This window comes from Acomys russatus, chromosome 12 (genome assembly GCF_903995435.1).
Source record: "Acomys russatus chromosome 12, mAcoRus1.1, whole genome shotgun sequence".
Taxonomy (NCBI): domain Eukaryota; kingdom Metazoa; phylum Chordata; class Mammalia; order Rodentia; family Muridae; genus Acomys; species Acomys russatus.
This window is the reverse complement of record NC_067148.1, coordinates 19,761,896-19,789,592: the sequence shown is the minus strand read 5'-3', so window position 1 is coordinate 19,789,592 and position 27,697 is coordinate 19,761,896. Positions and strand designations below refer to the sequence as shown.

At 41.3% G+C, this 27,697-nt stretch overlaps 1 protein-coding gene across 1 annotated transcript in view; it reads left to right on the top strand.

Annotated features, from left to right (window-relative positions):
* The window catches only part of Col4a3 (collagen type IV alpha 3 chain), a 122,097-nt gene that overhangs the window by 67,249 nt on the left and 27,151 nt on the right, over positions 1-27,697 (top strand). Inside the window, exons 14-34 of the mRNA XM_051153995.1 lie at positions 3,796-3,858; positions 4,522-4,581; positions 5,847-5,891; positions 6,481-6,534; positions 8,442-8,483; positions 10,979-11,063; positions 11,394-11,429; positions 12,937-13,110; positions 13,543-13,635; positions 14,090-14,185; positions 14,561-14,631; positions 15,837-16,019; positions 17,144-17,312; positions 19,475-19,567; positions 20,185-20,286; positions 22,282-22,379; positions 22,785-22,935; positions 23,220-23,333; positions 24,354-24,521; positions 26,297-26,386; positions 26,712-26,846. Coding sequence (XP_051009952.1) covers positions 3,796-3,858; positions 4,522-4,581; positions 5,847-5,891; positions 6,481-6,534; positions 8,442-8,483; positions 10,979-11,063; positions 11,394-11,429; positions 12,937-13,110; positions 13,543-13,635; positions 14,090-14,185; positions 14,561-14,631; positions 15,837-16,019; positions 17,144-17,312; positions 19,475-19,567; positions 20,185-20,286; positions 22,282-22,379; positions 22,785-22,935; positions 23,220-23,333; positions 24,354-24,521; positions 26,297-26,386; positions 26,712-26,846 — 2,122 coding nt within the window. The remainder of the gene's footprint in view (positions 1-3,795; positions 3,859-4,521; positions 4,582-5,846; positions 5,892-6,480; positions 6,535-8,441; positions 8,484-10,978; positions 11,064-11,393; positions 11,430-12,936; positions 13,111-13,542; positions 13,636-14,089; positions 14,186-14,560; positions 14,632-15,836; positions 16,020-17,143; positions 17,313-19,474; positions 19,568-20,184; positions 20,287-22,281; positions 22,380-22,784; positions 22,936-23,219; positions 23,334-24,353; positions 24,522-26,296; positions 26,387-26,711; positions 26,847-27,697) is intronic.

Here is a 27,697-nt window from a genome sequence, read left to right as displayed (position 1 = left end):
CCCTGTTCAGCCCAGCTCCCCACTCCTGGCCAGCCTGAACATCTAGTTTTAACTCCTACTGTATCCTTCGTGATGAAGGATGGGAAGGTTAAATGAGGAAGCTGAGACATGTGACTCCAAGGCACAGGCCTGATTTTGTTCACATTTCTTTCCTGTTCCCTCATTGTCCCTTACACAGTATGTGTGGCTTTTGTCCAATAGGATGGCAATGGCCTGTAGACAGGGTAGAGGACTACTACCTTCTAAAAGGGACCCTTCACAGGGCCATTGTAACCTCAAAACACACCCAGTCTTCACCAATGACACTACCCCATGTCATTTTGGACACTTGACTGTTAGTTCACAAGCCATCGATGTCATCACTTGCTGCCACTAGGTGTGTGCCAGACTATAAAAGGACCAACCTGCCTTTTCTCATTCTCTCTCTCTCTCTCTCTCTCTCTCTCTCTCTCTCTCTCTCTCTCTCTCTCTCTCTCTCTCTCTCTCTCCTCATCTCCCTCTCTCCTCTCTCTCCTTCTCTCTCCTCTCCTCTCTCCCTCTCTCTCTCCCTCTCTCACTCCTCTCTCTCGCTCTCTCGCTCTTCTCTCTCTCTCTCCCTTCCGCTCACTCTCCCTCAGCTTCTCCCTTCTCTCTCTCCTCCCTAGAAGCACCCCTTCTTCCCCTTCTGTCTCTCGAAGTCTGTCTGTCCGTCTGTCTCTGTCTGTCTGTCTCTGTCTGTCTCTCTCTCTCTCTCTCTTTCTCTGTCCTCTCTTGGCCCACTCAGGCCCCAACTCCTCTCCCTTTTCCCTCCTCCAAATAAATCTCTCCATTTCATATCTGTTCTGTAGCATCTCATGCTTTCTTCCCCTGGGTTCTATTTGATTTTTGTTTTGTTTTCTTTTTTATTAATTTTTTATTTTTTACATATACACTTATATTATTACACATATATACAATAAACTATGTATAGCAAGAAGAACCATGAAACAATCAGGAATTAAATAAATGTTACATTCTTAGTGTTCTGGCTATTTGTATTTGGAAGCCTTGAAGAAAACATCTTTCCTATCTTGGTGCATCTAAAATTCTGAATGTACATCAGAATATACACCATATCTATCTATCATATCTCATCATTATCAACTTAAAACATCTATCTAGGCCTAAAAGCATCTTAATCACTAAATAACTAAGCTTAATTGTAAAACTAAACTATCTGGTCTTCAATTTTTATCACAAGAATATACATCTTAGGTGCAACAGATAGATATGATTCTATAGAAAGATAAGGCAAAAGAGATAAGGCCTTAAAAAACTTCAAAAATGCAGAATATGGCATTTAAGGTGTTTTTATTCTTTTAAAGATTCATTGACAATGAGACAGGTTAACTCCTGGCAATACCCAGCCTACCTCAAAAAGGATGATGAGCATCCTCCTTATGGAGATGGCTTCAAATGTGGCAAACAAGCCACCGGGGAAAATGTGCTAACAAAGGGCAAGCTTGCATGCAGGCAGAGTCGACAGCATCTCATTCTTAATGATACCACTGATTGCTTTTTGTTCCTATGCTGAGAAGACTAAGAGGCCCAGGATATGGAGCTGAACTGAATGCTCAGGAAATGACTTCACAGGACCATTAAACTAGCACACCCCTAGCCTGCACAAGAAGAACCCGGGAAGGGACATAAAGAATTCAGATGGTATCGAATTAACCAAACTCTCAAATCCCTTTTCTCTTTGAAAATTACATTTAATTGCTTCAGGTAACAGTTTAGTTGAGACATGATTTAAATATAAAAATATGCTTTTTAAAAGTATACCTCACGTATTTTAATTATAACTAGTCTTTAACAATGCTCATAGTGTAACATACAGGCCATAATATTCACTCATTTATTATCAACTCATTGGCTTTTCAACGTTCACTGAGTTGGGCAACCATCACCACTGCCAATCTTAGAATACCATCTTTATACTAAGAATATGCCCTATAACCTCCATCTACCTGTTCATAGTATAAATGACCAGAACAAAATCAAAAGAGGTTCAGAAAAAGCATGATGAAATTTAATATGAGAAAAATAACTTTAAGACTGGAAAAAAATGAAAACAACTGAATTCTTCAGAGGCCATCAGCAAAAAGTAAATTAATGAAGCCTAAAGCATCATTTTCTTATTTTTTTTAAAAAGATACATGTTTACATTTACAGAATCTACATCTAAAACATTTGGCCTGGGGTAAAAGTTAAGTTGGAAAAAACTAGTGTCCTCAAAAAAAGACAGACATCGGGAGACAGAGGGGAAGTTGATCAATTAAATAGGATAATGGGTCACACCGAGTCAATTCATCATGATGGCATTTGAACAGAAAAGTATTATTCCAATAAAAAGTGCAATGATTTGGAAATGAATTGCCATAATAGAAATGAATGCTTTATAATAGAAAGCTGGTTCGGTATGTAATTTGATCCAAAGGACATTTTTGTTTGTTTGTTTCGGTTTTGGTTTTTCAAGACAGGGTTTCTCTATGCATCTCTGGCTGTCCTAGAACTCATTCTGCATACCAGGCTGGCCTCGAACTCATAGAGATCCACCTGCCTCTGCCTCCCGAGTGCTGGGATCTCAGTCCATGGTTTATTGCTAAAACATATACATCCAGGTACAGAGTTTCCCAACAGTTCCTTTTCCAAGGGATCAGATTTCTTCAAACCTCCAAAGATGCATAGATTAAGAAGCTACCTTTTGGAGTGCTTCAAACACCCAATGCCGTTCTTTAACACCTAGAACCATCTAGTACATCAGTGGCACCAATGGCACGACAGAAGGTACATGGAAGAGCAAGTAAAGAGCAACCCTTGCACTTGGAGGGCAAGAAGCAGACTACCAAGTAGATTACCGAATGTTCTTGATCTTCTCATTACGTATATGCCTGGGTTTAAGGTTAGTTCCCAGCTCAGTGCTGTTGTTTAAGGATTGGCTACATGCTGACAGATTACTTGTCTGATCCTTGGGGTGGGGATGCTAGAGTTGGATCCAGAACCCAGGTCCTCTCCAGAGCTACCTCCCAAGAACAAAGGAGCATTTTAATTAAGGACATAACACACCTTCACCAAAGGTCACAAAATGTTTTTAAAATCATCAATAATCATAACTATATGTTGACCTTAAAGGAGTTTAGAAGTCTGAACTTTACCAAATACCATGTGATGTCTCATTTTCCTGTGTTATCTACTTTAATGTACTATAGTGGATGATTAGAAACAGTGTTTAGAAGAACACTGAGCTTACACCTTTACTGGCTGGCAGGTGTAACACTAACTAACAGAAAATTTCTTTTGTTTTTTAAATTGTGATCACCCTTGATTTGTTTTCTTTTCTTTTTTAGATTTATTTATTTATTTATTTATTATGTATACAGTGCTTTGTCTACATGTACACCTGCAGGCCAGAAGAGGGCATCAGATCACATCATAGATGGTTGTGAGCCACCATGTGGTTACTGGGAATTGCACTCAGGACCTCTGGAAGCGCAGCCAGTGCTCTTAAGCGCTGAGAAATCTCTCCAGTCCCCAGAATATTTCTACTGAGGATACACAAAGGATACTTTTTCTTTTAAAGGTGCAATAGCATTAATGTGAGCTCATGTATAAAGTGTGAAAGATAAGAAACAAGAAGAGCTGCTGGCTGCTGGCTGCTGTCGTGCAGCCAATACTGGTCTTCAGACCTAGTTTCACTGGACAGAGGATATTTCCAGATGCAACGGCCTAATTTTCTTTGGTTGGCTTGTGGTAGTGACCTTGAACTTTTAATAACAGGAACTCAAGGGAGAGAAAGGAGATCAAGGAGAGATGGGTGAACCTGGACTTCCTGGACGCCCGGTACGTCATTTAAGTCACTTTGTGACACATAAAACAGAACCTTCCTTCATACATATGGCTAAGATTATTTTTATTTGCTGAGCACAGTGGCACGCGCCTATAATCTCAACACTTGGGGAGGCAGAGGCAGGCATATCTCTGTGAGATCAAGGCTAGTCTGGTCTAAAAAGTGAACCCAGAACAGCCAAGGCTACACAGAGAAACCCTGTCTCATGAAAAAAAAAAAGATTATTTTTATTCTTTGACAATTTTCTACACGTGTAAGATGTATCTTGGTTATATCCACCCATGACTTCCCTCTCTACTCCTTCCACTCCTCTGAACATGCCCCCAACCACCTTCATGCCTTATTCTTTATTAATAATCCACTGAGTCCAATTAGTATAATCATCCATATTTTGATGAATGCTCAACCTTTAAATATTGATATTAGTTTAAACACAAAGCCTAGGGATATTTTAGAATTACCTTACAGCTATTTCTAGGTGAAATCTCTGCAGTATCTTAAAATATCTAGTTTACCTGTTTCGCTTGTTTTTAAATATCTACTTAAAACTAATTTTTATAATAAAAAATTTAGTATGTCCAATAAAAGACACAATTATTTTATTAATCAATGAAAAACAGTCATTTCTAATGCATTTCATAACTCTAACCGTACAGGGACCACCTGGAGACTCCTATGGATCAGAAAAGGGTGTTCCTGGAGAGCCTGGTCCTCGGGTAAGGCAGTAATTCAACACCACATGGCGTCCAAAGAAGGCAAAGCTTGGGACTCTTTGGGTTACAGAATGAGATGTTCCAACTAGCTCTCATTTAAGTTTTGGTAGGTGGATTTTTCCCCAAGTATCTGGAAAGTTCAATACTAAAGAATGCCCCCAGGGACTTCAAAACCTGAAACCTGGGACAGGGCTGTCTCTGCCTCACTTCCACTCCTCTCTGGGTACCACGCCATTTCTGTCCAGCAAATGATGACTTTCTACACACAGATACACACTCATACACACGCACACACACTCACACACATGCGCACACACATATGCACATGCATACACATACACACATACACGTGCACACACACGCATATACATGCACATACACACACTCACTCACACACACATGCACATACAAACACACACAGGCACACACACACACACAGCTATAGAAAACTCCAGCGATTCCATCAGATTCATCTAGCTTGCTCATATGTCTTGCTATGATCACAGGGGAAAGGTCCATGATTAGGCTAGACAGGGGATCCTGTATGTGACATATCAGAACCAGCCAGAGTGATGACAGAACAGTTCCCAAAGGAAAAAGAGGTTCTGTGTGTCTGGAAAGGGTTCTGGCAACAGAGAAGTGGTAGGGGGCCACTTCCCCCACTCCGCTCCATTCTGGAAGACTGAGACAGACATAGCCTGTGAAGATTCTGAAAAGCATGTGTTGAGGAGGAGAAAGTGGAGTGAGGATGATGGAGGAAAAATGTCTCAAATGATTGTCTGATTTTTAATTCTATCACAAAGGGCCCGTACCATGCATAATACTTCACTTGAAAGCCATCTCTGCATAGGCACCACAATATGCCTCATAGACATCTAGCCACATGTGTGTTTAAATATTTACTTAGGGTTTAAGAAATGACAGTTCAAACCAGTAAATTGTAAGCACTCCTTCTTTATAAATTCCTTATTTCCTGTCTGCTTGATGCTTCCCCAATTCTCCTTCCAGGATCAAGAATGGGACACAAACTCCACTCAAGGCGCATTAGCGTCTCCTCTCCCTCCTTCTGGTTCTAATCACTCACCCTACATGGCTGGCCTCTTCCCTTGTAGGTGATGCCAGCCCCTTGCTGTTCAGTCACTAGGAGTCTTGCCTTATAAAATCCAACTGTGAAGGACCTTCATGATGGTCTCTTGCCTGGTGTACCATGGATGCTATCTATGTTTACTAAAGTTAATATGTCTGTTAACTTAAGTGTTCTGTTTTAGGGAAAACCTGGAAAAGATGGTGCTCCTGGCTTCCCCGGCACTAAGGTATGCATGTCTGTTGATAGTGATTGACAGTTACGTGAGAGTCATCAGGTGGTTTGAGCTTTTAAAGACTACACTTGGTTCTGTAGACCCATAGGAAGCCAGCTGAACACACTCAACAGAGCAAGACCAATACTGTGTGATCTTCTCAGGCATGGCATCCACAGAGGCTGATCTCAGAAGCACAGTAGATGCCAGAGGCTGGGAGGTATGGTGAGCTGGAGGGACAGGAAGATTAGTCAGTGAGTGCAGGTGTTACATTGACTTCCAGGCACAGTCTCACAGTAAGGTAACAGTAATCAGCAATGGTGTATTGTCTACTTGAAAATAGCTAAAATGATTTGTAACACTATAATGACATGATAGACTATTGAGGGGGTAGATATGCTAGTTTCCTGGCCTAATTAATACACCCAATGGATACAATGTGATTATATAGATCTTGAAACATCACATTGTATACCAAATGTTTGTACAGCTATTATATATTGATTGTGAAAATAAATTTTAAATATGTAAGAATTAAGTAAGTTCTTCATATAGGCACAATTGACTTGTGTTTTATGACCTGTTGTCCTTTTGTTTTCTATAGGGAGCCAAGGGCAGCAGGGGAATTCCAGGGTTAATGGGTGAAACTGGCATAAAGGTAATATCCTATCTTCAGCCTTTTCCAACTGATTAGGCATTGCCTACCTTCCCAGGAGCAAGGAATTGCAACATCAGACATTATAAAAATACATGAGTCGATACTGAATTGTGGTAAATTTTTCTTGTGTGTCTTCTGAGATTTCCAAATAGAACGAAAGCTGTCAGTGTTACTAACCATGCATGTCATGAGCCCAGCTGAATGCTGCTCAGATAGTCCTTCTTGATCCCAAAGTCACTCCTGGAAAGTGAGTGTGAGTCCGGTTTCACAGGCAGGAAGGTTGTCTGTTGTGGACTACCTGTCACACGGCAGGCCTCTCCAGATGTTCTTCCTTCCTCGCCATCTTGCAATGGCGCTTCCTCCTCCCATGACTTGACATGATCAAGCATGATCCAAGGTCTCACACATGTGCTTCACAGACCCCTTCCAGTCTGTTTATCTGTCTAAATTTCAATTTCCTTTACATTTTTGTTGTTGTACCATTTTTGCATTTCACTTTTGCTTATTTATTGGGGGAAGGAACATGAGCCAGAGCACACTTGTACCGGTCAAAGGACAGCTTGTGGGAGTTGCTTCTCTCTTCTACCATGTGGTTTTAAGGAATCAAAGTTGGCTAATCAGTCTTGGTGGCAAGCACCTTTACCCAGTGAACCATCTTGCCTCCTCATGTGTATTGCATTATCATCATCATCATCATCATCATGTTTCTGTTAACAAAGTATTGAGATTAAAAACTATGACTTGGCCATTGGCCAGGGATCCAAAAGGATCATCAGATGAAATGGTCTCAGTTTTCAGTGATGGCCTGATAAATAAGTGAAGTAAGAATGATTCACAGTGACCAAACACTCTGTCAGTCCTGTGGAAAAACACTCCTCCCCTCAGGTCTTTTCCTCTGCCTCTCCCTCTAATGGGGCTTGTTATCACAGTCACGCCTGTGCATTTGTAAAGCAAGCTTGGAGATTTCTCCATGGAAGAATATAAACTTATTTTGTTGGTAATTGAATGGTGACACACGCCTTTAATCCCAGCACTTGGGAGACAGAGGCAAGTGGATCATTGTGAGTTCGAGGCCAGTCTGGTCTACAAAGTGAGTCCAGGACAGCCAAGGCCACACAGAGAAACTGTCTCAAAAACCCAAAAAAATAAATAAAATAGTTTGAAAAGAAGTAAAAGATCTTTGTAATCTTTTTTAAATCACTTTTTCTGAATGCTTGATAGAAAAATAGTAACAGAAGCCAGGAAAAAATAATCTTAGTTGTTAGTTGAAGCTGAGGCCAGCTGGCTCAGGACTCTCCAATGAGGTACTGTTCCCTATGAGAAGCCTATCAGAAAAGACCCACAATAGCAGAAATCTATCTGATCATCTGAAGTCAAGTGTAGATGTGGACCCTGGAACCTCAGCCTGGGTCATGAGTCCCTGAAAGGTCACAGTCAACTAGTTGTGTACTTTACTCCATACTACCAGCTTCTGATATGCTGCAGATATTCACTGATAATTCACAGGCGCAAAGATATATATTCAGATTCGAAGTTTGTCTTTCAATAATCAGTCCTGGGAGAATTCTGGATTGCCATTTTGAATCAAAAGGAGGTTGGGTAGACTGGGTATTAACTACAACCCTGACCTGGCTATCCTACAACCACAATCTGTTTGAGAATGTGGACATGAAAAGCACATGACCATAGGATGGAGGGGCCATGGAGGAAAACTGGGGCTCTCCAGGAAGCTGACTTAAAGGCAGTTACAAACCCTGTAATCTGGTTTATTGTCCAACTTTGCTTTTTTTGTTTGTTGATTGGTTGGTTTGTTGTTGTTCTTATTTTGTTTGTTTTGTTTTTTGGGGGAGGGGTTGACTATGCTACTTTGGGCTTGCATACTCATCTGTTACTCTCTTTCAATTTAGGGATGGAAAGGAGACATTGGCCCTCCAGGATTTCGTGGCCCAGTAAGTGCAACTAACGATAACAATGTCAGAATTAGCTGGGGGGGGGGGGGGAGGGCGGGAGAGACATGTGGTGGCATATGCCTTTAATCTCAGCACTCAGGTGGATTGGTTCGAGTTTGAGGCCAGCCTGGTCCACAAAGCGAGATCAGAACAGGCAAGACTATACAGAGAAACCCTGTCTCAAAAAACAAAAACAAAAACAAAAAACAATGTCAGAGTTAAGTTCTTCCAAGCACTTAGCAAGTTTTAAATCAGCATTTCTCAGTAACTGTCATGATGACAAGAACATTTCCATTTATCAAGCCAAGGCAAAAAACTAGTTGTAATCATTAGTTATCTATTTGGCAATAGATAAATATTCCAATTCCGTTATGTTTGGTCCCTAGAATGTACTAATAAAGCCCATCTTGAATTCTGAACAAGAAAACATAACAAAAACAAAAAACCTGGCCTAGGCACAGTTTGCCCAAGGTGGTCCTGTCCTCTCAGGGTAGAATAAGAAGGCTGCTGCCCAGTTCCAAACGGATGCTGAGACTCACAGCCAGACATTGGGCAAAGCACAGTCTTGTGGAAAAGTGGGGGGAGGGGTGGGGAGAAGGACCTGGAGGGGACAGGAGCTCCAGAAGACCAACAGAGCCAACTAATCAGGTCCCAAAGGGGCTCGTAGAGACTGAAGCACCAACTGAGGACCATGCATGGACAGGGCCTAGGTCCCTACACAGATGTAGCCGATGGGCAGATCAGGCTTCATGTGGGTCCTCTAGTAAAGGAGGAGAGGTTGTCTCTGACATGGACTCTGTTACCTGCTTTTTGATCACTTTCCCCTGGCAGGAGTGGCTTGCCAGGCCACAGGGGAAGAGGATGTGTTCAGTTCTGATGTAACTTGATGAGTGGGGTGGGGTGGGGATGTTCTCTGGGATGTAACGTGAATTTAAGAGATGAAGAAGGTTACCTGAGAACTAGAGAGCTCGGTCTTTCTTTGTGCATGGCCCACTTTGTCACTTTTAACAGCAGGCAACCGAAGCACAGCCATGCATGGGTTTAGTGCAGGTCAGAAAGAACCAGGCCCTACAACGCAAGCGCTACTGCACTGGGAGCATTGCCGTGCCCAACACAAACGTGGATCTGATGACACTGCAGCCTCAGCAGAAGAAAGAGAGTGGCTGCAGGGTCTCAGCTCCAGTGTCCGCTCATTCATCCAAAGCAGACGGTCTCGTTTCCAATGTGTTGAGCAGAGTTTCCATGGCTGACTATACAGACTGCAAAAATGGCCCAGGATGGCAAGGAGTCATAGTGTGCATCTAGTTTGCAATGTAGTTTTCAAGCTGGAGAGGCGGCTCAGAGGTTAAGATTGCCTATTGCTCTTTCAGGGGACCTGAATTCAATTCCTGGCACCCACTCTGGGCAACGCATAAGCACTTGTGACCTCAGCTCCAGGGGATCTGAGCCTCTGATCACTTTGGGAATCTGTATTCACATGCATGTAGCTACACACACACACACACACACACACACACACACACACACACACACACACACACAATTAAAAGTACAGTGCTCAAGAGATGACTTAGGAGTAAAGAGCACTTTACCTTGCAAAGAACCTGGGTTTGTCTCCCAGCAGAGATCTGGTGGTTCATAACCATCTATAACTGCAATTCTAGAGGATCCAATGCTCTTTTCTGGCCTCTGGGTGCCAGGCACATGAGTGGCACACATACATATATTCAAGCAAACCCTCATATATGTAAAAATAAGTCTGGTTTTTTTTTTTTTTTTAGTGCAGTTCCAGAATCCTAAGCTACATAACTTAGTTCAATGAGTGAAAGTGGGTCCCAAATATCTGTCTTTCTGTTTCAGAGGCAAGGCACCCCACCCCACCCCAAAAGACAGCTTTATGGAACGTCTAGGGAAAGTTAATAGTCTGCTTTCTTTTGTGAAATCATAAGTTACAGCAGAGTCAACTATCCAGTAGGTGCACACATGACATGGTGGAATTTATTCCATCATTATTAGACACTGTGATGTCACTGTCACTGGTAACTTTTCTGATTTAATATATGAGGCTTAATTAAAATGTGCTTGTTATTTTATTTTTTTAAGTCAACAAATACATCAATCCATTAGTTGAGTCACATCATTTTTTAAAAATGTATTTCTAGGGCATAGCTCAGTGCTCCGGTGCTTGCAGGCAGAGGGCCCTGGGCTTGATTCTTATCACAGAAAAAAAGACTTTTAAAAATATAGTTAAATTAAATGTGGTTCTAGCTGAAAGCCCATGAAATATATGATAATATCAGAAAGCTCATCTCTGCCTCCACACCTGTTTATTTGTACAGGCACAGCCACCATATTTCTGCTAATATAAAAACTTTCAACTCAGGAAAATAAGGAAGTTCTCTTTTAGGCCAAAATGAAGAGACTGAAGGAAAGGAGGTAGTGAGCAGTCCACCGGTAGTTGTCCTTCCTGTTTACTCTCTGCCTTCTCCTTTAAGACAAAGTACTACGATGCATACCTAGAAAAGGGAGACAGAGGAATGCCAGGCCCACCTGGGCCCAAAGGAGCTCGTGGCCCAGAGGGTAAGGACACATTTCTCCCTAAAGCTTTTACCATCATCATTCTGTCTGTCTGTCTGTCTGTCTGTCTGTCTGTCTGTCCTTCAAGGTGATGAGTAGTGTTTATAGAACTATGACAGTTTCTGGGTGAGGGAAGAAGGGCCAGTTTCACTTTACATCAGTGAAGACATATTTTGTGTTTCTAATTTTCATATTTTACATGAAAATGTTATAAGTAATATACCTTAAAAGTTGAATGATTGCCACAATGACATAATCATAGAACATTTAAAAGTGGACAGGGGAAACGCCTATAACTTTGCGAGCAGTTAACTGATGTGATTATATTCCCAGGTCCTAGAGGTCCCCCTGGAGTTCCTGGAAATCCTGGTATGTCTGTGTTTCTTTGGTTGCACATAAAATTTCTATTTTTAACAAAGGCAAGCCACTGTTCTTATAAGCTCCTATTATTTATAGAAGACAAGTTTCCATTTATTGCTCTAAAAGAGGTTCTAGCTTCCTATTTGATGTCTTTGCGGCCTTCGATGGGAAAGCTGCAGGCACTGAAGCTAGCACGCGAGCAGCTCTCGATAGTTGAAGTGTAGGCATGTAACCAACCTCAGGGTACGAGCAGGAGCCCTGATCCCAGAGGGGGCACAACGAGCGAAAAGACTGATGTCACAGCGAGTAGGTTAGCTGAAAGTAATCCTGTTCATTATATATCACAAGGCTACAAGGACACCTGAGTTATGCTTTTCTTCTGTAAAGTTTTGTTTAGCTTGGTTTGGGTATTCAAGACAGGGTTTCCCCAATGTAGCCCTGGCTGTCCTGAACTCACTCTGTAGATCAGGATAGCCCAGAATTCAGAGATCTGCCTGTTTCTGCCTCCCAAGTGCTGGGATTAAAGGTGTGTATCAACACCCCTGGCACAATTTCTATGAGGTTTTACATTTTTCATCTCTGAGCCATTATCTTCCAAGAAATGATAGCAATAGAGATGGATTCGCAAGAACTGATCAATGGTGACTGTGCCATAGTCCTTTTAAAGGAAGCAAATCCAATGGATACAGAAACCGACAACGATTGTGTGTACCCACGACATACACACATGCATGTACAGACATGTATACCTGTTAACAGTAGGTATTTCTAAAAGCTACAGTGAGCAACAGGGTATTTTAGACATTGGATAAAGATTCGAGAAGACTTTCCTCTCCATTCCAGGCCACTAAGAAAAAAGACAGTGAACAGAAAATTACACAATCTGAAGTAGATAACCATCAGAAGGGTTTGGCTTAGGCTCCATTAGCAACCCCAGCTGTTTTCCCAGCTCTTTGGTAGTTATCACAATAGTTTATTGTTGTTTATGAGGTCAAAGTTCAAGATGGCCCCTCATGGCAACATTGCTGACATAGAGTTGGTCTAAACTATGTAACTTAGCATTCTTTATGCAGATATGCCCACCTTCTTCCATCTTTTATGGTGGAAATACATTTTAATTACTTGTTCTTTTTCATTTGGAAGTGCCAAAATTAACATCCTCTAATCTCTAATTAAAAGCAAACAAACAAACAAACTACAAAATGTCACATATGCAAGAACTCTTCACAAGTCCTTGTGCATAAAGTCTACTGCACATCCAAGACTCAGTCTTGGATCTTTGCAACAAATCCCATGAGTCATCTCATTGGTATGTTTTTGTACTTTGTTTTACTATAATATAATGTAACAAGGCCACTGAGGAAGGAATGATATTCACTTTTTGTTTTACATGTTTTACATAGCTTTCAACTGTACAACTCTTGTAAATAAGAATTTATCGCTCTGTTTTCAGTTGAAAATAAACATATTCATCAGAATAAAAATTAAAACATTACAAATGACTCTTTCTTCAAAGGACTGTCAAGACCTGGTCTCAGAGGACCCCCCGGATGGCCAGGCTTGAAAGGAAGTAAAGGGGAGAGAGGACCCCCTGGAAAAGATGCTATGGGCCCTCCTGGACCCATGGGATATCCTGGTTCACCAGGCCCACCAGGCCCACCAGGCCCTCCAGGACCTCCAGGACGTCCAGGTAAAGATATAAAATGGGGCTGTTTAGGTGTCTGTTACCTTGACGATCGGTGCAAGTGAACTTTCAAAGAACAACTACATCAAACCCATCTGAACACAGGCACATTCTATCACGCCTGTAGTATATTCCTAGAAAGTGGAAAATAAAACTACAATACATCTTTGTAAGAGCTGGGCAGCATGCATCTCCTCAGCTGTGGGTCAACGTTTAAACGCTCATCTTCCACCAGAAGGATGGAGGAAAGGCACAAAGATCTTATGTGTATTGAAATTTTGTTTTTTGTAAAACCACAAATAAAAATTAACTTGTGCATGTGTGTGTGTGTGTGTGTGTCTGTGTGCCTTTGTCAGGCAATCAATCTAACCACTGAGCTATGTCCCCAGACACCTCCCCAAAACAAGCAAACTGATGTCTGATGGTGTCTTCTCCTAGGTGACATTGTTTTTCAGCCGGGTCCACCTGGTGACCATGGAGTGCCAGGTGATGTAGGACCTCCAGGACTCCCAGGAGTTGATGGACCCAAAGGTTTGTTCAAACCCAGTGTTATTCCTTTAGAAAAGCCCACTCCCTTCACCACTTCACTGATATTTTTTCCTCTCCAAGACAGTAGTGATCTTAAACAGTCATAAAATGGTTTCTTTTCCAAACAAATTACCTAAAAGTATTCACTTACCTGTAAATTGGTAGTTCGTTTCCCATGAAATGAATTGCTAGCTAAGGCTAACGGGAGAGTCTATCCTACTTGCACAGGGAAAAACTGGGACAGAAGGCACTTTGTGTAGATCCTTGGACTTTCCTCTCTCAGAAAGTTAGAGCTCACAAGAAAGTATCATACGTGAAATTGTCAATTAATACAAATAGTTATTAGTTTTACAACATTAAAGAAAATATTTAAATAAGTGTTGGTGGGTGGGAAATAGCTGCTCTTTCTGACCACTCTGTGTGGCTGGCAATCAATGTGTGCACTGTCCCATTGCAGGAGAACCAGGCCTTCCATGCACACAGTGCCTTAGCATCCCAGGACCCCCTGGTCTCCCAGGACTTCCAGGATTAAATGGTGTCAAAGGAATCCCAGGTATGGACAATTTGCATGAAGATGTGTAGCTTTGTAAGGAAAAAAAAGTAAGCATAGTAGGATGTTAGCTAAAACATCTGTACACTATATCCTAAAATTGAGCAAATATTATCTTTCTGATGGCAGATTTGTTTTTACTTTCTTCTGTATAGTTTTCTTTTAATGAGCATATATTGTTTCTGTCATAAGATATATATATCCTTAACTTACCAGGGTGAGAGGGCTAGGAAGCTAGGACTTGAGTGTTCCTGCTGACAACTTTTGATTGCATGGATGTTATAGGATAGAAATTGTTTTTCTGTTCTCACAAGGAAATGTATTTTCTCCATACACTGTACTGCTCTGTTCAGTAGCTCATAATCAATTGCTTTGCAGGAGGCCGAGGTGCACCTGGTATGAAAGGAGACCCGGGGTCCCAAGGAAGTGCAGGTCTCCCTGGATTTGCAGTAAGATTTTGTGGTTATAAACTTTAGCTTCAGCTTGGAAAGCTGAGCACCCTGGAAATATGACTGCATCATACATAAGTCAGCAGCCCATAACAAAGTGTAGGTCTTTACCTCAGAAACTAGAAGCTACTTCATAGGTATTTGTTGACTACATGAGCAAATTAGTGAATTTCTTTATCCACATGTCATTTTTAGTGGTAGCAGAAATAGAAATCAGATCATTGTTCCATGCTGAGTGTAGAAACAGATTTATTATAGATGGAATTTAGGGGATCTGGGGGAGCAATGAAGATGCTTTAATGCTTATTGTGGTAATATCATTAAATTTTACCGATATATAATTATATATGTTCATCTACATATAAAATATCAATTTATGGTATGTAGTTTATACCTCAATATAGCTATTAAAATTACTAATCATTTGTCATTATACTATGTTATATATAATTTTGTTATTAATTATGTTCATTATTATAGTGAATCAGAAAGTTATGTTTTATGACTAGGAGATGCATGTTAGCATTTATCTAACACTCAATGTGAATTAATTTAATGGTATGGCATGTAGAATTTCTACTACTAAGTCACAAATGAAGTAATTCTTCTTTGTATCATATTGGCTTGTGCTGTCTAGCTGGCTTCTTTTTCAGTTTTGGAAGTTAAAAAACAAAACAATATAAAATGTCTGGCATGATATTTGTGGGACAAACAAGTTCATGTTAACAGCTAAGCTTGGTGGCTTCGGCCTGTGGCCCTAACAATGGATACTAAGACAGGCTTACTGTGTCTTCAGTGTGAGCCTGGTCTACAGTTTGAGATCTTGTCTTAAAAAGCAACCTCCTCCACCAAAAGTAATGTATGCCAAGAGATATCCATGTTGTAGGATTTACCTCTAGAGCAGAAGAAAGACTCGGGAGACTAAGGAAGGCACAGGGCAGTCTCTGTGGTATGGGCACTACCTTCTCCACTCCTCCAGAACACAGTTTCATGGGTCTTTGTGTTACAATAACTAATCAATCTCTAACATACATACTTAATAGCATGTATATATTAGATATTTCATATAAACATACAGCTTCATATGTCTATCAACATATACATATTAAATGTGTTTTGGGGGGAAATCCATTTTACTAAGATTGAAAGGTTCTTATTGATAATGTTGAGAAACAGCAGTATGACTCGCTTTTGTATCACCATAGGGATTCCCAGGAGACCAAGGGCATCCAGGACTTAAAGGGAGCAAAGGTGAAACACCTCCACCTTGGGGACAAGTCGGTGACCCAGGCGATCCCGGACCCAGGGGCCTGCCAGGGAGACAAGGCCTCGATGGAACTCCTGGAAGTCCAGGAGCGAAAGGACCACCAGGACCTAGAGGTGAACCGGTTCGTATTTAAGAATTCTTTCACATTTCCCAGCCTGTAGTAAAATGCTCAGAAACTAGGAGATAACGTGATTACCACAAATACATGATTTTTCTAGAAAAACATAAGTCATCTTCAAAATGACAGTAATCATCCAAGCAAATACTCATAGCATTTTGACAGAAATAAAGAAGCTCCTTTCTGTGGCCTGGCCCAGTTGTAAGTACACTGACCCTGGTTCACACTTCCATAGCTCAGTGTGGGTCAAATTCACTTATAGAAAAGACTTGCAATGTTGCAGTAGGATGTGGCTCAGTTGGCAATGTCCTTCCTAGCACAGAGGAGGCCCTGGGTTCGACCAACACCAAATAAACCGGCTATGTCTGTGCATGCCCATAATCCAAGCACAGAAGACATGATAGCAGAAGTTCACGGTCACTCTCGGCTACACTGGAAGTTCTAGGCCAGCATGGGCTATGTGAGATCCTGTCTCAAAAAAATAAGAGAGGAGTGGGGCTCTAAACGAGGAAGAGAAGGGAAAGAACACAATAGTCCCAGCAGCAGAAGCTTTTAGTAAATGTTTCTGGGGTCTTTCCTATTCTGCTAAGTAAACGCGTAAAAAAAATACAGTATTTAAGGATATAGTAGTGAAACAAAAACATAAGGTGCTTAAAACTTTTCAGTTTATGCAAATTTTACTCTCTTCATGGGATAGAATTTCTCACACATCCAACTGAAAATGCCACAGAGTGACAAGCCAAGAGTAGCCACGATGTACCTGTGAGAAGTTTGTCCAAATTAATTTACAAAATGCCAGCTTTTCCACCTTCCCAAAGGTTAATCAGATTTATCTAATAAAAGGGATCTCATTGGGACAGCTTCAGGAAATTCGGTGAGCCAGTCTGAAGATTCACTTACACACACACACACACACACACACGTGTGCAGAATTTACGTGTGAGCTCATTTACAGAATCTCTAACAAGATAAATGTGACTCCCTGAATGTAGATATGGCAGACAGTTTTCCTTGGTGCTGCTAAAGGACCAGGGTTCCCAGGCAGCCTCTCTGTGCCCCTCTTGGGCTAATACTAATCTGTGGTGAGGAGATACTTACCAATACCAAACGCGTTCCTGTTCTCACAGGCCCTGAGTGGAAGGAAAGGCGACCAGGGACCTCCAGGGGTTCCTGGACCCCCTGGACCCCCAGGACCTGCAGGACGAGCTGGACCACCAGGCTACGGACCCCGAGGAGAACCAGGTCCAAAGGGAGCCCAAGGAGTCTCTGGAGCCCCAGGACCACCTGGAGAAGCCGGTTGGTTAGTTTTTTTCCAGTCTTGCCTTTTTGTGAAGTGGGGGACAGTTCCCACAGCCAACAAAACTCCTTCAGAACTAATGAGTATACATGCAAACATGTTCCTGGCAAATATGTCTCCTCGGAGACTGGGAAATGATAGGTAAAGCCATGGCAGACAAAATCCATTTTCCCTGTCACAACAGCTCGTCTGAAACATCCTGCAACCATTGTATCTATGACTGACATCAACACATGAGATGAATCCATCCCAAGTGTTGAACAGAACTCAATTACAAGACTCTCAAAGGAGGCAAAAAACCAAAAACTTGATCTGAAGAAGTGTATTTCCTTGAATGTGTGACCACAAGTTAAAAACAAAATTTCAAAATATCTAAGCTATATGAAAAATCACTGATAATAGTTTTAAAGTCCATGTGACTTTTGGGGCCTACAAGTAATTCTATGAAAATAATTTTCTGCCCAAGAAAAATAGATTCTTATTCTGGAGTTTTCTTTTTATTTATTTATTCATCCATTCATTCATTCATTTATACAGTTTTCTTCCAGCGTGTATGCATGCATGTCATAATTCTCTGTCCAGGAGAAACAGGCTCTTATTCTGGAATTTTCTTTTTTCTATTAATTAATTTATTTACTATCTATACAGTACTCTGCCTGTATGCCAGAAGGGGGCACCAAATCTCATTAAAGATGATTATGAGCCACCATGTGGTTGCTGGGTATTGAACTCAGAACCTTTGGAAGAATAGCCTTTGTGGTCATTTATCACTTCTAAGATCACTTTAAACAGTGATTGCCAGGATAGCATATTCTCTATTTATACCAAACGTAGGTACTATTCCATAGTATTCATATATGCCATCAAGTAAATGCATACTTTTGTCCACATGTATGTAAAGCTTATTTTAAGATATTTGTTTTATTTCTTCCCATACATTACTTTGGAGCCTGTTGTTCTGATCCAGGGATTTAGCACACTGTATGAAAGTAGCAACCTAGCCCATCAATGGATTTTATGTGGTCCAAAAGTTAAGAATGTTTCCTACGCTTTTAAACAATTGAAAAAAATTAAACATTATTTTACACATTAAGTGAATGAACTCCAAATTACAATGCCCACACATGAGGCTACTAGAATATAGCCACAATTTGTGCAGTTACACTGTACATGCATGAGGCTACTGGAATGTAGCCACACTTCTGTGTAATTACAGTGTCTATAAATGAGGCTACTGGAATGTAACGACACTTCTGTATAGTTACAGTGTCCATTCATGAAGCTATTGGAAAGTATCCACACTCCTGTGTTCCCTCTGGCTACCTCACAATGGCAGAGTTCTGTCATTGTAACAGATCAGAAATACAAAACCCAAATTCTTTACTATATGGCCCTTTATATAGTTTATGGACTTCTCTTTAATCTCTCACCCAACTTTCTTTTGTTCTCTCTAAATATGAATCTAAATGAAGAAGCTAATTACCATAACATACATTATCAAATAAATGAAGGTGCTCATTACATAAAATACATTGTCCAATTTCCCATCACAAACTGTGAACCATACTTCTTTTTATAAGTATGTCACTGTGGGAAGACTGATCACAAACATGGTTTAACATTGGCCACTAAGTTCAGATCATTGCCTTGAATATTTCTCTGCCTGGTAATCATCGTTTCCACAGTGACAGATAAGGACCTTCTCAAAGAGGTTAAGAAATGTGTCCAAACTCCTGAAGCTTGCAAACAACAGTGCCAAATTTCAAACCCAGGCCCAGTGTGTGCTGACTCACATTTGCTGTTTTATTCAGTATACCACACTAGCTTTCTATGAATACCAGCCATCTGATAAACTGGTACCCTACCACTATTCGCCAACTTCATGCGTAGTATCCATTTCTGCAACAATCTTTCATTCAATAGAGCAGCCTTCTGGGTTACTGATTAAAACAAGACTTAAACAGATGATTATAAATATTTGCAGATCAATTAGAAATGTTTCTACAAACTGGTTACTCCAAACTACTTTTGAAACCCATAAAAACAGGAATTGCTTTTATTTTCCTCAGATGTGTTTATAACTCCCTCATGACATTTCCCACTATTATAAAAACACACTTTAATGCACAACCCAATCATGCATTCATCCTTTCTTTTTAAGGTCTCAAAGGAGAACCCAGTGTGTCAATACCAGTTTCGGGTCCCCCAGGCCCTCCAGGGCCCCCTGGTCAAGCTGGCCCCCGAGGTCTGCCTGGTGAGTGTCCTCTTGCCAAATATAGTCCATGACATCAGATGCCACCCCAACTTTCCTGAGAAACTACTGTTCCCAGTATAAGGAACAAATACATTTACTGGGTCTGAAGGAGAGTACAAGTGGGAGCAATTTTGAAAATCCAGCTGGCAGGAGGCTTTCTGCTGTCCTTTGAGGTCACCCACATGCTCCCCTGGAGCTCTTGATCTAACAGTTCAAAAAGAGAGCTGACACAGCTCCTCACAGGGGTAAAGCTGAGTGATCCCCACAGCTCTGGCAAGCAATGTCTTCCCCACAAATCAGGGTGTTTCCCTCAGCCACTTCATTTTGAAACTTGATGTCCTTGCTAACATGAGTTGAAATTTAACTTGCATTTACAGAGGAAGACGTGTGGTCCAAGGTACCTAGGATCCCTTTTGAAGAAAGAAGTTATATTTTTAAAATTCATAGCAACTTCTAGCCTCTAGTCCACTGCATGGGAATGGGGAGAAAAGCTGAAGTTATGTTTAAAAGTATTTCATGATTTCTAGAAAGCGCTGGAAGGACACAGAGAACGCAGACATTTCTTTTGGAAACAACTAAAGGGAAGTCACTGACATGCACGTCTATGTGTTTTTAAGGTTTGCCTGGACCTCTGGGGAAATGTGAGCCTGGTCTTCCTGGACCCGATGGTGAACCAGGGATCCCAGGAATTGGATTTCCAGGGCCTCGGGGACCCAAGGGTAAATTAAAAACTGTACAGTACAAGGCTCACTATGGATAATTCAAAGCTGTAACTATGAATAGTGATAAACCAGAAAATACCTACGATATGCTGCCAAAATGATGCTTTCCAAGAATCTTCAGAAGTCTTAGGACAATATCAGATGAAAAGACAGAATTTGTACTGATCTGCACAATAGCATCTCAATAGTACTTTTTTCTTTGAGCATTTTAACTTATTTATTTTGTGCACCCTCGGGGATGGGGGCACACATGTGGGGGTCATAGGAGAACTGCAGGAGTCCATTCTTTCGTTCCCAGGGCTCAAACTCAGGTCATTAAGTTTGACAGCAGGAAACTTTATGTGCGGAGCCGAGCCATCACACAGGCCCACCAATCATACTTTTTAAAAAGCACAGGAAAAAAAAAACTGAAAAGTAATTCACCAAAATAATAATAGCAATCCTTTCTGGTCATAAGAGGTTTTTGTTTGTTTGTTTGTTTGTTTGTTTTTACTTAATCCTGTACGTCTTAGATTTATGTATTTCTTCACTTCACACATTTTTAAATAAGAAACTAACTATTAAATCATAAATTGGGCTAGGGATATAGTGCAGGAGTAGAGTGTGTTAGCAAGAATAAAACCAGGGACTCATTCCACAGCATGAAATAAAATAAAATAAAACAAAAACCTAGGCTGCCCTGTGAACTTGAATATAAATTAGAGGAGTTATTTTCCTTTAATTAAAGATGCCGGGGGCTGGAGAGATGGATAAGCAGGAAAGAGCATATACTGCTCTTGCAGCGGACTGGGGTTCGAGTCCCAGAACTTGTCAGCATCTCACATGTGCTGTAACCCTGCCTCCAGCGAGACCTGGTACCTCCAGGCTCCATGGGCACTGGCACTCATACGCACACACCCACATACATATACATAATTTTAAAATAATAAAATAAATCTTTTTTTTTTTTTTGGTTTGGTTTTTTTGGGGACAGGGTTTCTCTATGTAGCCTTGGCTGTCCTAGACTTACTTTGTAGTCCAGGCTGCTCTCAAACTCACAGAGATCTGCCTGCCTCTGCCTCCCTAGTGCTGGGATTGCAGGCATGCACCACCATGCCTGGTGAAAATAAATCTTTTTGACAAGAAAAAAGAAAGATGCTATTTTCATCAAAATGGAAACAGTCTAAGAAGTCTTGCTGCTGATATTGAGTAATAACTTGATCTGCTCCTCTATAAGCATATTTTAAAAAAAAAAAAAAACCCTATCTAGATCCATTAAAAACAAACAAACAAAACCTCAGGCTGTGGACTATTACATAAAACTGTAGGCTTTATGATAATTTCGTTGTTTCACAATCGTTTTGTTAAAATATAATCAACATTTTAGTGTTTTATCTCTTGTTAGTAAGCCATTGCTGATTATTTACTGCACATCAGGTCTGCCCAAGTAAATGAATACTTAGTAAATGAAAATCTAGCCCCAAGAATAGCTCTGATATTGATTTCATAGGTTTCTTCCTCCGGGAAGTGATGGAGCCTGGCCCATATTTCGCCTAGCTCTCCTGGGCCCTCCACTGATAACTTGCATGCTAACTTTGCAACACTGGATTCGCTTTCTGGACAGAGGCCACAACTATGAGAAGCAGAACTGGTCTAAGCCCTGGAAGACCAGGGAGCTGTACTTGTAGATGGACCCATTGAGATCCATAACTTGCATTTTGATTGGTGGAGGTTTGTTGGGTTTGGTTTGGTTTTAATTGAACCAAATTTCAAAGCCAATGTAATTTGACTTGGAACTCAGTTTAGTTGGGGATTTTAGGTTTGGTTGCTTGTTGTTGTCATCTTGATTTTAACTACTAATTAATCAGTTGGTTTTATTATCATCCAATTTTTCATGTAAACATCTCTCTACCTAGATGCCTCATAAATGTGTTGATAAAGGAAATATTGCTCATAAACTTCCTATGAGACTAATCTCTAATGAGTATTGCTTTTGTTTTGTGTTTTCTGTAGGAGATCAAGGTTTCCCAGGAACAAAAGGATCGCCGGGTTGTCCTGGAGAAATGGGGAAGCCCGGCCGTCCTGGAGAGCCAGGCCTCCCAGGAGCCAAGGTCTGCAGAAGCTAAAACACAGACCCATGTCAGGGAGCGGTACTTACAATCAGCAGCTGAGATGCCCTTATCAGACAAGACACTTGGGGTTCAGTATATCACTAGATAAAGATACTTTTTTTTCAATATTTTTATAGATAATCATCTTTATGTTCTGAGGAAACCTGCATTTCTATTCCTTTATTAATGACTTCATAGACATTCAGAGTCTATAGGGGCACTCATACTCCTCTTCAGTGGATGCAGACTGCACATCCTGAAGCAGCATTACGCATGATTTTGTAGCAAAGTCAGTGACTAAAGTTGAAAGGGAAATAATTGTTGAACTGTGGTGACTATGCACCCCAAGCAAGCAGAACTGAGAAGTGTTCTGTGGGAGACACTGACCTCATGTCTCTGCTACAGGGAGAACCAGGCCTGGGCATGCCTGGGGAACCAGGAAAACCAGGATTTCCAGGAGAAAGAGGCAATTCTGGGGAAAACGGAGATATTGGACTGCCTGGGCTTCCAGGCCTTCCTGGAGCTCCAGGAAAAGACGGGCTTGATGGGCCTCCAGGTACAGCACCAAGTGTGATGAGCACCACTGTAGGGCACTCTAAGAAGTTCCATCTCAGTGAATAACCCAGTAAAAGGGCCTAATTCTTTTTCCATTCCATGTGGCTGCTCTATGTTTGTCCCTCCTACTTCTTCACTTTTTTATGAGTGTCCTCTATACAAGCATGCTGATGGTATTAAATAGAGGTCTGGTTTGGGAAGGTGGAGCTACAGAGAGATGAGGGGATAGCAACCGAGGGCCTAGGGCTTTGGCAACTGAGCAAACTCCTGGGCTCTCTACTGCAGGAGACCCAGGACAGCCTGGAGCACCTGGAGCAAAAGGACTCCCAGGGAGGTGCATACAGGGACCCAAGGGCGCCCAAGGACTTCCAGGCTTAAATGGATTGAAAGGGCAGCCAGGTAAGACGAAGCCTTCCCATCCAGGAGCGAGGTAGGCAGATGATGTGGCCTCTGGCTCTGAACTTCGCTGCTCACTAGGGAAACTGTCCAGCAACAAGTCGTGACTGTTGTTCACCAAGACGTGGTCTTTGGAAATATAAGCCTGGTTTTTAATGGATATACAGTATCCACAAATAACAATGTATACTGGTTATAGGAAGAGATTCAAACTTAATATAGTGAGTTGATTTGGTCCTTTTATGTAAGGAAATACTAACCCCATCAACAGATTAGGTGATAAACATATATTGACAAGTAGATGAGTCATCCATATATATTCATATACCTAAACTCTCAATCAATATTTTACTTTTAAAACTCCATAATAAGGAAAAAATGTAACTTTATGATGATTAAAATGGAGAAGATGTACACAAAGTTACCTGTTTAACAAGTTATTAACCAAAATACGTAGTTTATTACTTCATCAGTAACATAAAACCAAGGTGTATGAAACTAAACCCAAGTGAGTCAAGTTGCATGGTCCAGGTACCGTGAAACGTACTCTGCCCACTTGGACACTTTCAACCAGATCTGTGGATGGTTCCTGAGAAAAGTTCTTTAGAGCTCCACTAGTGTCGGTAGACTAGCATTCCGCTTATCTGTCACAAGTAAACCCTTAGCCAACACTTTAATCATTAGAGTGGCACTGCTGTTTGCAGAGCATATGGGAGCTCACTTCCCGGGAGCTGCTATGTAGATCTAAGGCAAAAGATGGGGAAGCAGGCATAGAACGCAGTCCCAGAATGCAACACTCCGAAAGAGACATGTGTGCTCTACCTTCACCCCTGCATGACCCCTGAACTGGTTAGTGTTAGCACAACGGGGATTGGAGGAATGAGACAATAACCAAACACACAAAGAAGTGTGCTGTTTACTCAACTTCACACAGCTTAACAATTAGCACTAAAATACTTTTGCAGTTGGTAGGGAAAGCATTTGCTAACTCACTCAATCATCTATTCATCTATTCCTATGTAGGTAGAAGAGGTGATACTGGGCCAAAGGGAGACCCTGGCATCCCAGGCTTGGATAGGTCAGGAGTCCCTGGAGAACCTGGACCACGAGGAATGCCAGGTCATCCAGGTGAGGTGGGACCACCTGGCCAAAAAGGATATCCAGGAACTCCAGGAGTCCCAGGGCCACCAGGTATCCTTCGTGCAATTGTCTTCTCAAGTCTTCTTCCTCATTTTTCCCTTCAGGTGACTCTGCACTCTGCTTGTCTTTTCTTTTGGCTAGTATATTTTTCTTGCTAAATTAATTTTTGGAGGGGAGCAAGGGGCAGGAGAATGGGAGAGTAGACCCATTACATTTTATAACTACCTGGCTATGGTTATTTTTGCTGTGGAGTAATTTTTCTGTAGGATACCTACTAGTATTTGGTTGGTGTTTTCACGTTTATATTCACAAAGAACATTGGTCAGCAGTTTCTTGTGATAGCTTGATCCTGCTTGCGTCAATGCTAGCCTTGTACAGGAAAGGGTCTTCTTGTAGTATTTCCAGGAAGACCTTACGAAGAATATTGCTACTCCTTGGCCATTTGATAGAGTTCACCAGCAAAGTCATCTGGGTCTAGGTATATTTTTTGTAGAAAGTCTTTAAGTTATCAGCTTGGGGGCTAGCGAGATTGCTTAGCGGTTCAAAGTCACTTGAAGTTCTCCCAAGGGACCCACGCCAAGGGACTCATACTCACCTGTAACTCCAGCTCCAGCGGATCTGTCATCCTCTTCCAGCCTCTTCAGGCACCCGTTCCATGTAAACTTGTAATAATTAGAAACAGCCCTGGTAGATTTTCTGTTTCTTTTTGAGTCAGTTTTGGTTCTGTGTTGCTCTAGAAATTTGCCCATCATTTGCCCATCATTTGCCCATCATTTGCCCATCATTTGCCCATCATCATTTGCCCATCATTTGCCCATCATTTGCCCATCATTTGCCCATCATTTGCCCATCATCATTTGCCCATCATCATTTGCCCATCATCATTTGCCCATCATTTGCCCATCATTTGCCCATCATTTGCCCATCATCATTTGCCCATCATTTGCCCATCATTTGCCCATCATTTGCCCATCATTTGCCCATCATTTGCCCATCATTTGCCCATCATTTGCCCATCATTTGCCCATCATTTGCCCATCATCATTTGCCCATCATTTGCCCATCATTTGCCCATCATTTGCCCATCATCATTTGCCCATCATTTGCCCATCATTTGCCCATCATTTGCCCATCATCTTCAGTGTGGTCATAGAACTGTCCATAATATTGTATCTTCCTTTTAGTTTGAGGTTGTTTTCATTAGTCCTTCTTCTGTAAAGAGTGTTCTGCTTCCTCCTAATCCAAGGACTTACTGATGTCCTCCCCAGGGAGGAGAACAGGGCAGCAGCTCAACTGATACATTGTGCTTTGGTTCCTATTATTGGCCTTCTCTCGTGTGTCAGCTCTATTCTTGGAACACTATATTTTTATGGCACATCTCCCATAATGGAAGAGCATTAAAAACTACATTTAAAAAACCATCTTTAGGATGCATAAGAAAAAAGGTATCACAGAATACATAAATGAAAATGTCAGAATAAAAACCTTATCACATCGTGTGCTACTTTTTAGAAAGGGAAGGAAAAAACTAAGTTTAACTAAGTGCTGTGAAAGAATAAAGTGACAGGTATACTGGGAAGGAGGTGAGAGGACAAATACACCAGGAATTCTGGGCAGTCTGTCATCAGCCATCGTGTGATTTGCTAAAACGACATGCAGGCAGATGAAAATGTAAGGCATTGGCCCATCACAAACCTGGTTATTTCTCTATTTACAAAAACCATCCACTCCCAAATTTCTCTGTCTCCATTATTTCATTTTCTGAAATATTTCCTTTCTCATATTCTATACATCATGAAGTGCTTGGTGTTCATTTGTCCCCATAGGCAAGAAGGGAGAGGTTGGAATCATGGGCTACCCTGGACCCACTGGCCCCCCAGGGTCTCCTGGGAAACCAGGCTCACAGGGACAGAGAGGTAAGTGGTGTTGTCCTTTTCAGTACTCTAAGGTATAGGCAGTATTCACGTCCTTAGCTGAAAAATAAATGATATTTTTTCTTTAAGGAAAAAAAATAGTTGTCAGCGAATAACATAGTTGATCTTTCTGTGTTCTGAATCTCCTTCTTCCATTTGACCAGGCCTTATTTTCACCCACAAACTTACACCATCACTGTTAAGTGGCTGTATGTTCTCAGCACTGTTCACACTTTCGTTCTGTATGATTACACACGCTGCTAAACTTTGACTTCTGATGCACTAGCTAAAGAATTAAGGACCCGGTGTGGTTACTCCTGTCTGCCAGGTAGCCTTGGAATCCCAGGAACAAAAGGGGAAAGAGGACGCCCCGGAGCCAAGGGTGAACGAGGAGAGAAGGGAAACCGTGGTCCTTCCCAACTGCCACACTTAAAGGGGGACAAGGGAGAGCCTGGGGTCAAAGGTAAGGAGCTTCTCCTGTGTAGAGTCAGCTGATTCTGGGACTAAGAAACTATCCGAGCAAACCCTTTAGTGGATAAATAAGGACTAGGTTGAGACACCTGCTCAGTCACATTACCCTCTGGAAGCTGAATGCATTCACTCTTAAAACTAAATTAGTTACACATTCTGGTTGCCAAATTTAAATTGATACTAGCTGATTTTTTTTTTATCATAATCCTCTAAACCCACTTGTTTTGAGAATCACATGAGACATATGATATCTATTTCTCTGACCCCTAGGCAGCAATGTTCACTGCAGCACTGTTCACGATATCAGAGTTATAGAACCAACTTAAGTGCCCTTCAACAGAGGGATGGACATCGGAAAAATGGTGTGTGTGCACAGTGGAATTATTTTTAGAAAAATGAGGAGGAACAAAGCTAAGACATTTGCAGGATAATGGATGCAGCCAGCAATAACTATATTAAGTTAACCAATCAGTCCCAGACAAATACCATATGCTTTCTCTTCTGTGTATATTCTAGATTTTATACTTGTAAGCACTATCGTATAGTGAATATGAAATGAAAGTACAAGCAAAACTATCTAAGGAAATAAAGAGGACCAGTGGAACCAGGGGATTAAAAGGGAGAGTGTACTGGGGTCTGGAGAGAAATCCGCTCAAAGTAATTTCTATCCTCACAAGAAAATGGCCTATGTATATCATTACAATAAAATAAATAAATAATATTATATTCTTTTTTGAAAGTTCTCTGAGCCAGCCAGGTAAGCAGCCATAGTGGCACAAGCCTGTAATCCCAGCATTTAGGAGAATACAGCAGGAGGATTGTGGGTTTTGAAGGTAACCTAGA